The sequence below is a fragment of the Ochlerotatus camptorhynchus genome, unplaced genomic scaffold, assembly GCF_037179485.1.
Source record: "Ochlerotatus camptorhynchus isolate MF236.1 unplaced genomic scaffold, CSIRO-AGI_Acam_v1.1 ptg000457l, whole genome shotgun sequence".
NCBI classification, from domain to species: Eukaryota; Metazoa; Arthropoda; class Insecta; order Diptera; family Culicidae; genus Ochlerotatus; species Ochlerotatus camptorhynchus.
This window is the reverse complement of record NW_027040943.1, coordinates 2797152-2814134: the sequence shown is the minus strand read 5'-3', so window position 1 is coordinate 2814134 and position 16983 is coordinate 2797152. Positions and strand designations below refer to the sequence as shown.

The 16983-nt window shown below is 36.6% G+C and overlaps 1 protein-coding gene across 7 annotated transcripts in view; it reads left to right on the top strand.

Moving 5' to 3' along the window:
- Window positions 1-16983, top strand: part of Dscam2 (Down syndrome cell adhesion molecule 2) — a 410918-nt gene that overhangs the window by 283602 nt on the left and 110333 nt on the right. For all 7 annotated transcript variants that reach the window (XM_065235003.1, XM_065234999.1, XM_065235001.1 and 4 more), the window contains exon 2: window positions 14201-14527. In XM_065235003.1, coding sequence (XP_065091075.1) covers window positions 14201-14527 — 327 coding nt within the window. The remainder of the gene's footprint in view (window positions 1-14200; window positions 14528-16983) is intronic.

The following is a 16983-nucleotide window of genomic DNA, read 5'->3' as shown; positions in this document are numbered from 1 at the left end:
CTAACTGAATATACTTGAACAGAACCCTAGCAAAGCTGGAGATCAAATTGAAATTAAAATTTGCTGTTAGGGTGTAACTAATTTTGAAGACTCCAGTTGGTCTCATGGTCAACAAGACTTAATGGTTAACACAGCAAAAATGAATCAAACGGAAAACTAATCTTGCTTTCCATGAAATCAATTTGATTACTGATTTTGCATTCATAACGTTTAAATGAATACGGGTGTGGTGTAAATGGTTAGTATCCATGCTTCTCACGCTGAAAGAGTTGAGCTCAAATCTCACCCCGGCCAAATCATGAATGACCTAAAATGTGTTACACAAAACAAATAAGCAATAATCGTTACTTCAACGACAGATAAACATAAATTAAATTTTAAACAAGACGTTAACAGCAAAACTTCAAGTTAAGCTGCTTTCATTTAAAAAGTTTTGACTGCATAATGAAAGCACAATATGATATCAGACTTATGTCGCGACAATTGAAATCAAAGTGAGTTTTCATTATAATAGGAACTGCAAACTTTAATATCGATTTGCTTTCATTTTGAGCATTTCCAGCCCAAAACGCAAACCGGTTGGTCATGAGTGTTTCCGATTTGAATGAAACATTTCTCACGTGTTCGCTGCTACTAATGGTTGCATTTTTCATTTAAATTAGATTTTTTTCTCCAGAGTAACTTTTGAAAAGGGCGTATAAAAAAATGGATTATTTTTTTTTCCAAAAAATCATAACTTGAAAATTATTGATCTGATCAAAATGGCATATGAGAAAAAGTTTTAGGTAGTTAAATTATCTTTGCGGAAAAAAATACACTGAAAGAAAAACTTAGTAAATTAGTATTTAAAAAACGTAAAACGATGATTATCTCAAAACACCCCCCCTTCGATCTTCATAATTTATTTTTTCAAGAAAACTGAAAAAATGCCCTAATATTTGATAAAGAGTGTATGCTGGTAACTTTCTTAAAAAAAAATTTATAGTTTTTGAAATTTTTGTTGGTTTTTACAAGTTGGTGAAATTGCATATTTTTTAGTAAAATAGTAATTTATTTGGATTCTACGCATAATTTTCAAAAACTTTGTATATAGAAACTTTTTTCCTAAGTCCAGCCGTTCTCAAGTTAATGCAATTTAAAAAAAATAATTATGATAATTTTCTACATTTTGGGCCATTTTCAAATGTTAGCCGTGATGTCCAGCAACGAGATGTTTTTCCATGAATATATATTAAAAAAACAGACAATTCATTCTCAAATATGGTAGCTGTCAGACTTACCCGTTTTTATTTAGACGCAGCGGAAAAGAAACAAGTTTATAAGTAAATACTCTCAAATATACCCAAATAATCAACAAACCCACTCATGTGCCTTTTTTCTGTCCTCTATTAGTTGTTTACCTGGATAGAATTGTGTATGTCATAACAGAGGCTCAAAACATAAACAGGTAAACAAATATGTTATTAAACCTGTAATTGAGGTAAATTATCTAGGTACTTCTCTGACGTATACCATATTGTGCCTTAAGAGCTCATCCCGCGATATCACAACTACATAAAAAAGCACCCCGTGGAGGCTTCTTACACTCAAACCTAAAAAAGTTTGCTATAATCAATTGTACCTAATGAAGATAGGTATAATGTCAACATTGTAATTATTCTGCTACATATATATATATATATATATTGGGACGATCTTCACCTGTTCCATTCAGTTCATCTCTCTTAGCGTTTCAAGTTAAAAAGCAGTTACGATGGATAACAATTTCAAGTGTTGTAAACCTCTACCTAAATCAATTTCAAAGCATGACACAGTAGCAGTTCAGTTGTTTATCTCAAAATTATTAGAATTTTTAAAGTTGCAAATAACAGTCCAAAAGTGTATTTTTATGTCAGATGTAGATGTAGATGTAGAAATTGAATGGCATTTTTTTGCAACTTCACACGGCAAAGGTCCTTGTGATGCGATTGGCGGTACCCTTAAGAGAATGGCAACCAGAGCAAGTTTAGCTAAGCAACACGAGCACCCTATAACGAACCCTTAACAACTGTACGACTGGGCAAATAGTCGTAAAGAAGATCTTCAAACAAAAATGTCATTTTGTTATGTTTCTACGGAAGAATACAAAAAGGCTGACACGGAATTTGATCCAATTTTTAAAAAAGTGAAACCAATTCCTGGAGCTCGAAAATATCATTGCTATATATTCCAGTTTCAAACAACCAAATTACAGTAAAAATATTCTCTAATTCAAACGATACACCCAAATTATTCAATGTATTCAAATAATATGAGTTGTAAAATAAAATAATAAATATATACTGTTTTTTATCTCAACAAATCTTTCATTTGACCACATCAACGTGCTTCTCTTCCGCTGCCTCTAGATAGAAACGGGTAAGTCTGACAGCTACCATATCTGAGAATGAATTGTTTGTTTTTTAATATACAATCATGAAATAAAATCTCGTTGCTAGACATCTCGACGAACATTTGAAAATGGCCCAAAATGTTGAAAATTGTTATAATTATATTTTTTTAATTCGCATTAACTTGAGAACGGCTGGACTAAAGAAAAAATTTCTATATGCAAAGTTATCGAAAATTATGCGTAGAATCCAAATAAATTATTATTTTTCAAAAAAATATGCATTTTCATCAACTTGTAAAAATCAACAAAAATTTAAAAAATTATAGATTTCTTTTTAAGGAAGTTACCAGCATACACTTTTCACGAAATTCAAGGGTATTCCATCAATTTTCTTGAAAAAAAAAATTATGAAGATCGAAGGGGAGGTGTTTTGAGATAATCATCGTTTTACGTTTTTTAAATACTAATTTACTAAGGTTTTCTTTCAGTGTATTTTTTTCCGCAAAGATAATTTAACTACCTAAAACTTTTTCTCATAAGCCATTTTGATCAGATCAATAAATTTCATGTTATGATTTTTTGAAAAAAAAATAATCCATTTTTTATACGCCCTTTTCAAAAGTTACTCTGGAGGAAAAAATCTAATTTAAATGAAAAATGCAACCATTAGTAGCAGCGAACACGTGAGCAATGTTTCATTCTAATCAGAAGGGGTCGAGACAAAATTGACATTTTTTTTAACGATTTGAGCTAGAAATGCTCTTTTGTTAACCGACTTTGCTAGGGAATAGTCTCTTTCTTGCGCGAAAAAGAGATAACCGAGCATTTGGATGGGTTAACCTTCATATGATTCAGATTTCACCAATCATTAAGAGTATTCAGCTGACGTTGGAGGAAGCAACAGTCTTCAATTGAGTGAATTCGAATGAAGAGTTTAAGGTAATCTGCGTAAGATAATCGTAGTCACTCAATTACCAGATTCACGTCGTTGAAGTAAATCACCCTGGGGTATGCCGGACGGGGCAGCGAACATACGGGATATGAAAATTAATAGCACTGGTGCCCACTCTTCCCTAATTATGTGAGAAATTCCAAAGGGGCTTCATTTCCAAAACTTTCCAAGGGCACAGTAAACCCTCAGTACGCCACTAATAACTATTATTTTTATTTTTTCCTTAAGCATTCTCCTCCCAAACTAATCTCCCATTCTCCCATTGGTATATTTTCCAAAAGTTTACGTCCTCCTTAAAGTTCCTTAGGAGCTGCATTCTGATTCAAATTTCCCTAGAAATTATCACAGTTTTACTCGAATTCATGACTGAAATTCCTTGGAACTCTTGTCCGAATGTGCTTGGAAATGTGGTACTACTTCCATACAGGCCCAATTGAATTCTCCTCATAGTAACCATGTACCTTTACTCAAATGCCATTGGGATTCAGCAAAGAATTTACTTGAAGCTCTCCTTGGAAAGCCAATTGTATTATTTTCAGATTTGTTTTGAAATTCTTCCCAGAATACCATAAAAAATACTTTCCAGAGTTCCCCCTCTGCCAAATACCTTTTAAATATCGCCAATTGATTGAATGTCAATCAAATGTATGCTTCTATTCAGAAACTCTTTGAATCCGAACCTTTGCGCATCGCGGCGAGCGTTTTCACCGTCACTACGTCGCTGTCTGGCGCACTGCAGATTTAGCAGAAATGCATAAAGAAAGAAAGAAGGACCAACGGCTTGGTATACTTCTGGAAGATGTGTCCAAATATTTACAGATTGAACCCAGTGCCACTGGGGGAGAAAGCAGTTACTCTTACCATTCAAACGCCGGAGCAATCTTGCAATCATCACTGTAGAAGTGCATTTATCAACAATGAAAGTTATAAAGTGACTTCCTTAGAAAAGTACCGTACTTTACTCGCACGATTTGTTAGACTCCGTCTAAATACATCCGAGCCTTACGGGTAGTGGAGCAAGCAAAATTCGACCAAAAAGGTGACTGCAGTAGCAACAACGGCTGCAGCAGCAGTGGAATATGCTCGTGCACAGCTGAACTCAAAATTGCACTTAACAAACCATAAAACTATAAAACTACACTTTTGGAGCACTTCCTATTTGCCATGCTTGCAGTGTTGGAAAAAATTGCAATATTTGTGCCAGTCAACTCACCAACATCACCGTCTCAACAATTTTACCTCCACAGTTGAAAACTGCATTTAACAGGTTGTTTGTTAATTAATAGATTTTTTTTAAAAATATGGCCTAGCTCAGTAAATTGTTGTGGCTCTTCCAACACTGCTATCTCAATCTCTCATGAAACGGCAAAACATCATCAAAAGTAGCAAAAGCTAAACCAGTAGGTACCTAGTTATATGTAATCAAGCCATAAGAAATTATTTGAGACGGATGCTGATGATGGCAAATACCGCAAAGGTGTTTGTCGATAGTGCTGAAACTACGGATTAAGTAGCGATGAGGATCGGTTAGACTACATTGATTGAAAAATGATTTGGTTCTTAATAAATCGGCTTGAAGTTAATGCCCTTGCAATTTGTAATTTCTAGGGGTCATACTTCAATCTGATGGATGTTGATTTCTAGCGTGCAATTTAAATAGTTTTTGAATGAAATTGGATCACCTGAAATCGATTGAATAATCCATTTCGATTCGTTTTCGTCCATTATTGAATCGTAAATTTATGTCAGTGGCCGTTCCAGTGGGTGACACTGCTCCGAAAACCGTTTCCGGCAAGAATAATGCCCCCAGTCGTAATAAATACTCCTGTGCATAAACGTGCCATCAGAGGCAGTAAAATGGCGTAGCATGTCGTAAATAGCATCGTAAAATAAAATCCTGCAGTGAAATGAATGCGATGGTCGGCATAAAAATCAGAGAATAATATTCACACCAATAATAACCGAATGAACCGAACGTGGGACCAGGGGTTGCGTGGAGCATAAAAAATATTAATTAAAAAAGTTTTCCCCATTCTTACAATGAGGATCAGCTACGACCTCCCTGCTGCCACAGAAGGTAACTGAGTGGAGCTTTTTTTTATGCATCCCTATTCATTCAACATCAAACGATTATTTGGAGCTGTTCTAAAAGATTGTTGTTTGAAATAGAGTTATAAATTCTGTATAAGGTCGTTTCGCATAAGAAAATCTCTGGATGGTAGAAATTTCACATAGTTAACTTTAACATCAAAGTATTTTATTCAAGGTGGAAGATTTTCATAACTAATGATCGCATGATAGATGTTTCTCATAAATGGCAACAAATGTTTCAGCACTCACAATTTACAATTACATGCTAAGGATTGCAAAATTTCGGTTCGGCAAGCAAAGTAATAACATCGCACAGGCCAAAAAAATTAAAAACTGTGTACTTATTTTTAGCACAGAAGCCTTAACAGGTATAAAATCTTCAATAATAAATCAAGAAAAAATTATAGCGCTGATATAAATTTATTTGTAGCCATTTTGATTTTATATAATAAACAATTAATAGCGAATAATATAACAAATGATATAAAAGCATCGTTCAAATTTATTTAAGACAGTGCCCTAGTCCGGGGGCAAATTAATCAACGTGGTGAAATGGATCATTATACCTTGCGTTTTTAGTTGACACGTATCAAATTTTCGGTCATAGATTTCAAGGAAAATCTTGATACCATTTTATGATAAGATTCCAATGATTTCCTTGATGAATTTCTCATAACAAAATAACATATTTTACTGCAAAAAATTCAATTTTATTTCGGTAATGTTCAATACCATACAATATCTGCACTTAACAAACGTTCATAGGGCTGTGATTGTTGTCATTAGCTTGAAAGATGTGTTTTTGGAATAAGCTAAGTGTCAAACTGGAATCATTCAATAAATTTAAATAAATTGATATTTTATATAATTGCCTACATTTCGGCGCATCTGTGCATAATATGAAATGAAATGAAATGTTTATCTAGATATATATTTATTTAGGAAATTTCGTTGAAAAATCCTATTGCACAACAATTTAAGCATCTGATTTAGATTCCGGGAAGTCAAATTTTAAAATTCACTCAGAAGCCATTAAGGGGTTGATCACTTTCATCCCATGTCAATATTTTCAAATTTTAGATTTCAAAAATGTCCTAGAATTAAATAAAACATTCAATATGATTAGTAATCATGCAGAACAATAGAGTCCTCGTAGCTACTGATTTTTTATCTAGCACGTTTATTTGGAAGGCTGAATCGCATTATCTTTACGGATCTGATAATTAATTGTTCATTGTTTGTGAAAAATTTCACTTATTTCTGTGTCTAGTAGGAGTTGGGCCGAATACTCGTGGTTTACCGAGGTTAGAGGGGTACATAGTCGAAGGAAAGGATCAGAGAAGGAGCATGGGGGTGAAATTTCGTTGTCTCGTCAGAGCGTTGTCACCAGTATGAACGGAAGTGCGGTTCTCAATTCATCTGGAGTTCGACTGGCTATAGTAACCCAAGTAACCATAGGCACGTTATTTTGCCCTTTTGAATATATACGGGCCTCATCAGAACTCGCAAACACTGGTATAGCCGTTGTTCAGCTGTATATAGCCAAAAAGGCGAAATAACGTGCCTATGGTTACTTGGGCAGTGGGCGCCGATGAGACTCATCGGAACGGTGGAACAAGGCATACAAAAACTAATAAAGACAGACAAAAGACACAGGAATTATATTCTTTACTACACATTTGCAGAAACTTATAAATCGCCAGCATATAGCAGATAACGCGGGTTTATAACACGTCTTTGATAGGGGTATAGGGTTGTCTTCCTTGGGTCTCCAGGGTATTAAAAAGTCACTTTCTGTAGGCGTCATTATTCGTACATTGCCGAACGATGTCATCGTAAACGCTTACGATGTTGCTGTCCACAAGATCTATTCTATGGAGATTAAACTACTGATTTAAATACCATTAGTTTTTCAACGCGGCGCTGGCGGTGTAGTGCTAAGCGTGATTGCTTTCTCACCCCAATGGGCCTAGGTTCAATCCCAGTCGAGGTCAGTGGGATTATTCTGTGTCATAAAAATCTCTGGTCACGTCTTCCTTCGGAAGGGAAGTAAAGCCGTTGGTCCCAGCCCATGTGTGTTGAATGGGTGCGATATCCTACGCAGGTGTGGAAGCTGCCTTCCTGCACATTCGATTGCCGTCAATGGATGTCAATCGATGTCCGCCGGTGATTGGCACTAGATTGCAGAACAGAGATCGACGTTAAATAAAGGAATGAAGAAGATTAGTTTTTCAATTTCGGTTTGTGTAGAAACGTATTTCATTATTTACGTTTATATGTGATCAATTTGCCTATAGTTTTCATGTTTTATTCAAAATTTAGCAATACATTATATTTTATTCATATTCTATGTATATGTAGAAAGTATAGTTCAGCGTAAAAATTTTTTTTTTATTGATAATAAAAAAAAATATTATTCTTCATTTAAAAAATATAATTTTCATTGAGGATTGTTGACACGAAGTCACAAAGTCAATGTTCCATATTAGATGAAGCGCGCTAACAATATTAAAATAATCGAAATCAAACGATGTGAGAATACAGTTAAACTCATGTTTCATCAACCGAAAACAACAAGGATGCAAGCTCTCCTTGACCTCAATTTTCAGTTAATAAAACTGTATATCCCGGCAACTTACCCGCATATGTTCACTACTCGATTTTTTTCTCGTTCCCGACCGGCAATTCATAAACTTCGGTTCTGCAACCGAAATTAAAGTTTCGTTACACAGGCAAAACTTTACCCGTCAAATAACTCCCCGGTGCAGTCTATTTCTTGAAATAACTGGCACTCATTTCTGCCAACCGCAGTTGCTATTAATTTCTTCTGCTTCTGGTGTCCTTTCGCGAGCAATTCCCATTTCCAGCAAAACTAAAGTAAAGGCAATAAAAAAGTAAGCTCAGCTGAGAAGTTTTCCCCCTCTTTCACTCAATGCAATCAGCATCAGTCTTTACGGAAAATCTCCTTGCCTTCTGCTAGTGATGGCATGGCAGAAGTCGCCAGGAACAGGAAGTTCCCAACTTGAATGTGCCAAAAGGGTTGCAAATGCTTCTTGCATGAACAGTAGTGCTGCCTGCCGTAGTGGGGTACTATCCGAAATAGCTGGTGAACTGTAGCAGTATTCTTACGCCATTGCTGTTGTTGACGACGGTTGTCATTAAGTTTATTAAATTGGTTTAAAGTCTGAAATCCTAGAATTGATACAAACTGTAAACGGAAGGGAATTTGATAATTTATCATTAAAAACAACTTTTCAACCCACGTTCGATACACTAACAAATGCCTCTTCAACCGTTTTTGACCCTTTTGGTTTTATACAGTTTTATAAAATATGCAGTTAAAAGGAGTAGGAATAGGCTAATGTTTTCAGGCATATAAATATAAACAATTAAATTAAATTTTCTTTACGCAGAAGGAATAAATGAAAAGTGATCAATCTTTTTCCTCTGCAGCATCAATGCTGTTAACTTTCATACCATTCAATTGAAGACGATCCAATACAATAGCGGCACCGGTGGTGTAGTGGTAAGCGTGACTGCCTCTCACTCCAAAGGTCCTGGGTTCAATTCAAGCTTGCGCCATCGACATTTTCTGAGGCATCACACGTGCCAGGAAGATCTTCGTTATGGTGTGCTTCACTGAGACTCGGCACTCAGCCCAACACACGATTATGGATGAACGATGTAGATGTAGAGACGGGTGCACACACTCGTTTATGCGGTATGCGTAACCAGGCAACGATGTTGCGCAAATTGGTTTGCAAATTGTCAATCGCAAAGATTAATCTTTTCTTCCAATGACGCCGAAAACTACACTTTCTTCTACGAAAAACTCACTTTCGGATAATTAATTAGCCAGGATCTATGCCAGGAATTACTAAGGGAGAAAAAACTGATAATTTTCAACACATTAAATCACATGGTCATATTGAGTTCCCAAGCCCACAATGATCAGAACCGAACATGTTCCAGGTACCTTCGGGGAAGCCAAAACTTGACTAAACTAAAATGTTTCATTTGATTCATCAAATCACATGAAAATTTAAAATAAATTTTACTGACCATTCTACTTTGAACCAGGATTCACATTGGCCATACCCGGCCATGTATTGGGGAACCCTCACGAAGTGACCAGAGTTTGAAATAAGTTAAAACTTATCTTGCAATGCATCATACCGCCTGAAAGTTCAATTAGCCACACAAGCTCCGGGTACCACCGGGAAAGTGACCAGAATATGGAGTAATCTGAATTCACATAAAATCACATCATAATGAGTCAAAATGTAACGCATGAAAATTCGAACAAAAACCCACACATCATTCAGAAATTACCTTGCTTCTCTTACTCGGTTTTAGTCGGTTTTTAAATAAGTAAGAAGGGTTAAATCTTTGAAGAATTGACTAGGTAACCCTCAATACCCGAAGCTTAAATTTTCAGGAGTAAATACTAGTTTATAAGGTAATCTTCCAAATACAGTCGGTTTTAGACCCCGCCAAGGCCCACCTTTTCGGGCCGTTGAATATGACGTCACAAAACGCTTGATGGGCTGTATATCACATTGGTGTGTTCAGTAAAGTTGTGTATTTCAATGATGTTAAAATAATCTTGATGAATTGATCAAATTTGAAAAACCTCAAAAAGTAATATACAGGTAGTCCTATCCAAAAATCAATTATATTTTTTTAGAGTTAAGGTGTAGAAACTTGGTGTCGTCAGCATCAGTGCTGAGATTTGTCAATGTTATTGACAGACTTTCGCGCTATACTGACAAAATTGTTCGTCACATAGTCACTGACACACTAAAATTTACGCTAGATGTGGCATAAATATACGCGATATTTCGTGTAAATGTAAGCGCAATATCGCATAAACTATCAATATTGTATGCAAGTTTGTAAACGATTTCGCTGTTTATGCCAAGTATAGCTCAAAATTACATGAAGGGAGATTTTACACGATAGTTGAAATTCAGATTTTTTTCTGTGCAGACTTAATCGTCAAAAAAACCTTCGTCAAAATCTCATTCATTTTTTCATCATTGACAAAGATTCACCTGGTAACAATAGGTGTTATTTCGTACATTCTGTGTCACAGTATTGTTATCCAAGCAGTTCAAAGCGTAGATGCTTCTTCACATTAACGGCTCCCTGTAATTGTGTTGCTCATGTCATTTAATCTTCTTCTTTCCTTTATTTAACGTCGGTCTCTGTTCCGCAATCTAGTGCCAATAACCGACGGACATTGATTGCCATCCATTGACAGCAATCGAATGTGCAGGAAGGCAGCTTCCACACCTGCGTAGGATATCGCACCCATTCAACACACATGGGCCGGTACCAACGGCTTTACTTCCCTTCCGAAGGAAGACGTGACCAGAGATTTTTATGCCTCAGAAAAATCCCACCGACCTCGGCTGGGATTGAACCCAGACCCATTGGGGTGTTAGAAATCAGTCACGCTTACCACTACACCACCGGCGCCGGCTAAGTCAAGTCATTTAATGTCGTTACAAATTTAGTTAATATAGAAATCTACACATGTTCGTCACTGCATTGTCATTGACAATTGACATGGTTTGCTTTGACTGTGACTGTTAGCTCAAATGAGTGACCAAAGCAGAATAGTCGGTATCACCGTACACGGCCAACTACAACAACTCAGCGACTGAATTCAATAAGCTCAGAGCATTTTCTTTTCATACGAAATTTACTCATATTTGAAAAAAAAACTGCAGCTACTCACTAGTTATGAGTAACTGCAGAACTATTTTTTCTTTTTTAAATATGAGTAAATTTCGTATGGAAAGAAAATGTTCAATTGAATTTAGTCGCTGAGTTGTTGTAGTTGGCCATGTTTATTGTCGAGATTTTGAGCACTGGTCAGCATATGTTCATAAATTTAACTGCTCTGCAACTTTATCGAAGATGTATAACTGCAAAAAGTTAGAATTTGTATGTGTGTATTATTATTCAGGAGTTCAAAAAATGCGGAATATCATTTTGAGCAACTTCTACCAAGAAACTTAGACTCTGAAACGTCAAAAAAGGCTATACAATATGTTTGACCGTCGTTATTTAGCTTTCTCCCACTGTGCGTCGTGCAAATTAGCGGTGAACAAATTAAAAAGTGTTCAGATTTAAAACGATCAGATTACCAGCGGATCACGGCACGAGAAGCTTCCTGGCATGCAAGGGTGCTTCAATATGTAAAAAGTATTTAGCCTTCCTCCAGTTTGATTCATAACCCCCAAAATATAGTACAAGTATACAATTGATAAAGGTTTAGAGGTTGCGTAAATAGTTTGAAGTATGTTTGGTGTGGAAGCAGTCCAAATATCACTTATGTCGTTTAATCTTTGGTTCCAGTTGTTCAAAAGATGAAATGGATTTATATGAGGTTGCAATGAACAACAATCCTGTTTTTGTTATCACAGGCAGACTTGTTAATCGTTGTCATGTCAACCGCATATAAAATATTGACAGCATTCTGACTACTTGAACCAAAGATAGAGCGATGGAAGTGAATTTCAAAAATATCCCAAAGTCTCCATACACGCTTCAAAAGATATGCGTGACCTCAATACACCCAAATGTAAAAAATATTGCGAAAATTGCAAAATACTTAATAATGTGATTTTCGCAAACATCTTATGAAAATCATTTCGCCCAACGCGATCCACAAGTCTTTTATAAAATAATACATGCCGTGCAAACCTTTGTCAGTGGCTGCCTGTGCTCTCGCAAAAGTATTCTTTTATTTCCACTTCTTTCACTTTCATTTCACCAAATTCCCTTAAGAAAGTGTCAATCTTTGCTAGGAGAGAGGACTTTAAGGTGGTGCGGTTAACGCTAATCATTGAACAGTATACAACTTCGAGTGTCGAAGGAACTGTTGGGCATTTATTCCATCCTCTACTACATATAAATAGAGCTGAATGGTTAAACAGCAGTGAAGGTCACGTGCCAAAATCCATGTGATGTTTTTATGTTTTTTTTTTACTATCATTTTGCTATTGATTTTAACATCAGTATTACAACTGACTTTGATATTCTTCCATAACTACCTGGCAGTTATAAGGTATGAAATTTATTGTATATCTCCTTGGGTCAAAAACACTTGTAGCTGCTGACAAAGCTTTCCAGAACTGATCGCTGCTATAAAATAAATTCTGTGTCCAGATTTTAACTTAAGAATTTTAATAACCAATAAGAAATCATAAAAAAACATATTACCTTGTTGAACAACATCATTCAAAACATCATATGGTCAGTGCACCAGCTTTAGCACTATAGTGCTACAGTTTTTGGCCCTTAGGCCTAAATCAAATTTAATTAAATTTTCTTGATTTTGTTTGCGTAGATAGGGGAAATGACGGCTTCGGCATGACAGACTATTTTCGGCAACCCAAATTAAAACACTATTTTCACTGGATTTTCTTACGAAAACATTTCGCTGAATGCATGCAAACGATTCTTTATGCTTTCAGCTTCAATTTGACTATATTTTAACCACTGAGAAAAAGCAATCTAGCAAGGTTTTCTTGAAATGCAACACACGCACTACAAATTGTAGCTGATTTCGAGTTGCCGATAATAGAACAGCAGATTTACATGCAGTTTAAATGGAACGGTTGCCGAAGAAAAACTGGTTGCCGACAATACTCGCTCTCACTAGAGAATATTGGAGCTTTGTAAAAGCGTTTCAAAACAGTTTTTGACAATTCTTTCGACTGAAATTGTTAGAGCAGCTGGCAGCAAAAGAATGTAAACAAACCAATACTGCATATGTGTGCGTTCCTTAGAGAAAAAGGCTATAGAAAGAAGGTCGCTGCTTAGGTTGCCGAGAATACGTAAATTCCCCTATATGGCAAACAAGGTTGCTTCTACTCACTCGCTATAAAACATTTTTTTTTTAGTTATGCAATCATTAGATGTTATAACGATATGTTGTACTAATAAGTAACAAGAAGAGGGTGTAAGGTATGTGTTTGACTCATAAAACCTGTCAATTTCGCTTTCAGAGCGTCACAAAAGCGATCTTAGAGCGTTCACTCAGAGTGAGCGCTCACGAGTCGTAAAATCGCTGATTGTGACGCACTGAAAGCAATATTGACAGATTTTATGTGTCAAACTTATACTTCATGACCTCTTCTTGTAACTTACAAGTACTAATTAGCATTATACTATTTCATGATTTCATAATTCCGAAAAACATTTTTTTATAGCAAGTGAGTGGAAGTAAAGGATGGCAAAATATGGTGCGGCACTACTTCGTCATAGTACATATCACTTCCTTTCGTTCTTCCCCGTAGAATTTATTTAACAGTAGTCTTAATTTAACTCATGAGCAAAGATTGTGATGAGACGGAAATGAGTCCCATACGACGAAGTAGTGTTCCACTCTATATGTTCTAAGCTTGTTTCGAAATAAATTTTGGAAAGAATGAAAAATAGCTCACTTAACCTATCCTGGGATGGGATAAACGGTTTATATTTTTTAAGTTAATTTTTCTAGCGGTTACAACTCGTTATTGCAAAACATTTTCTAAAACTATTGACTTCATCGGACGTACATCATTGTACGACATTAATGGTGATTTGCTTTAAGGAGAATTGAATGTTATTACCAACCTTGTTCAGTAGATCTGTAAAATGTCTGAGTGATGTCCCTACTAAATCGACCAAATGTCAACCAGATTCAAATTTAATCGTTCTTGAAGAATACCATACATAAAATCAATCCCAATCAATCAAATTTATAATCAATCCCTTTACTATCTTTACAGGTTTCACATTTGCATTCGACTCACATCTGAGGGGACCTTCTTTCGTTATGGAACCACCTCCTCGACTCGAATTCTCCAATTCTTCCGGCGGTTGGTTGGACTGTTCGGCCTCGGGTAGCCCACAACCCACTATAGACTGGCTCTCGGTGGACGGAACGTCCGTCGGTGACGTTGGTGGAGTACGACGAGTGCTACGGAATGGCACCCTAGTGCTGCTACCATTTCCTGCTGCTGCCTTCCGGCAGGATATTCATAATACAATCTATAGATGCGTAGCATCTAACACTGTAGGACGGGTAATATCCCGGGACGTTCAAGTCCGAGCAGGTAAGATGATAGCACCACATAGGAGAAGACAGTCCCAAATATACCAGAGAGGAATAAATAGCCCGATGTGGTTTTTCTAAATTCATGGATTTGACGAGCAGAATAGCTAGTTTTGTGCTTAAACTAGCATTTCTGTACAAAAAGTCCCAAATCCAGGAATGGAAAAGCTATGGGAAATCAGGCCATTTTACCCCGCTGGTGCATTTTGGACCGTTTCCCCCTAGAATTTTCTGATTTGATGTCGACTTCGAGTGCCAGGATGCGTCGAAAGCTTAAATCTCGGAGCAACAATCCGCAGAAACATCAAAAACATAACAGCAAACTGCAAAAATTTCATTATCCAAACAACAAACACTCACCATCTGGCAGCAAACTTCTATACTAATGCCGAGAAACGACCAGAGGATAACAGCCATTATCATCCCCTATCATTTTGTCTACCCTGGCCACTTGTCGGGGCGCAGCGAGTCGAACAAAACAGCAGAAAAACTCTCACTCACTCCGCCGGGTTGGAAATTGTTCCGCTTGAACACGATCTCAATCACATTATAAACGAAATCTCAAAGTACGTGATTGGAATTAATTCCTGAAATTTCTGTACCGAACTTCTGCCATCTTTTTCGCCTTTGCAGTGCCTACCCTCTCTTTCTCCATCACACTTACCAGACTTGGTCCAACTCAATTCCTACGCCCCCAGGACATCACGTCGTTGTCGTCTTCGTAGTCATCGCATCGCTTTTGGATGAGTGACTCGCCAACTAGTACTAGTAGGTACTGACTGGAAGAGAAATACCTTCCACCACAACCGTCAACGAGATGATGATGAAGACACGAAATGACGACGATTCTGACGCTGATGATTGAGCCGAGAAAATGATGATGGAAGTTAGATGGAACATCACGTCTGAGCAAGGTGAGCTCTTATGCTCAGCACAACTTTTGCTTGACTTGCAGGATATTGGTAAATTCAGTTACCGCGTGACTTCGAAAACGACCGGATGGAAATGATTTCTCACCTGAAGGTACGGACGTTCATCTGCTATGCCCTGCACCTGCAATGCAGACTATGAAGGGATATCTCTGATTCAGTTTGCGTACATCGGAGAGCCAATAAAAAAAAATTGAATTTTAGTGTATTTTCGGATGCGGCCCGTTTACATGAAAAACAAACTTGAATTGTTCACAAATTATGTTCACCAAACATGCCCTATGGCATACTCTTTCAGCAAACAATAAAATAGGGATAAAAATAATTTTGCCTAATATAAGTTATATTGTATAACCATTTGCGACATTTGCATAAATTTCGCGCGGGAGCTATTCTATTACTTTAAATATAGAAAATATCTTACTTAGATCTGATTTAAAAATGTCGATTGAGATTTGAAGTGCATGTTGAAATTATTTGAGGTTTGGAAATAAGCTTAGGCTCCTTTTCAAAGATTGATTATATCCCCGGAAAATATCGATTTCGAGCAATGTTTTTCGATTTGAACAACTATTTCTATTCATTTTCTTCTATCAACATTTTTTTTTAATTGACGTATCTGCTTTTGTAAACAAAGATGCAAACGTGGATATGGCGAAACTCTTAGCACTTCCACGCAAACTAACACCACCGACAAACCGACATGAAACTTAAATTTAACTCTTGATCGAAAATCCATAACGGCGAATTCAAATGTGCAGCGACCCCATCTGTCAAAAGCATAGCATTTTTATATCTAGATAAAAATAATTTGCCCGGAATAGATAAGACACGAACCAACTCATACATTTTGTATGGGTGTTCGTGGCTAAGATACACATTTTTCGCGAACGTAGATGTCAGTTTTGTGCTTTGATCAGAAATTGAATGGTTCTTTGTATGGTCATTCGTGTCGGTTTCCCGAACAATATGTTGGGATGTTAGTTTGCGTTGGAGTGCTAGGAGTTGATGTTTAGATCTTTGTTTACAAAAGCAGATACGCCCCTTAAAAAAGTAATCGAGATTAATTTAATTACAACCTGAGTGGTGCGGAGTCGATCTATTTCAATTTGCTTAGTTATTTTGCTTAAAAATATTAATTTTCTTGTCTTTGTTTACATCACCGCTCACACTTCGCATCGCAACTCACTAACAAGCATGGAATAGTGACAATGCTCGGAAAATCATTCTAAAATATTATTCATTGAGCCACCCTGAGAGAAAAAACTCGTGTGTGAATGTGACAAACAAGTCTCACGCTTGAGATTCTCATGCATTTTCACGCCTTTATATTCACAACGCCGAAAAAAAACATTCCAGCTTAAAACTTATAACATCTGCACAAACATCAATGGATCATTTTAGATGGCTGAGTTTTGAACCCACCACAGTTTTCATTTGGCGCTACTGTATACGGACGAACCAATGTAAAATACTGTGGTAGCCACAGTACGGTGCTGTCAAAACCTCAGCATCTTCAATGATCCAT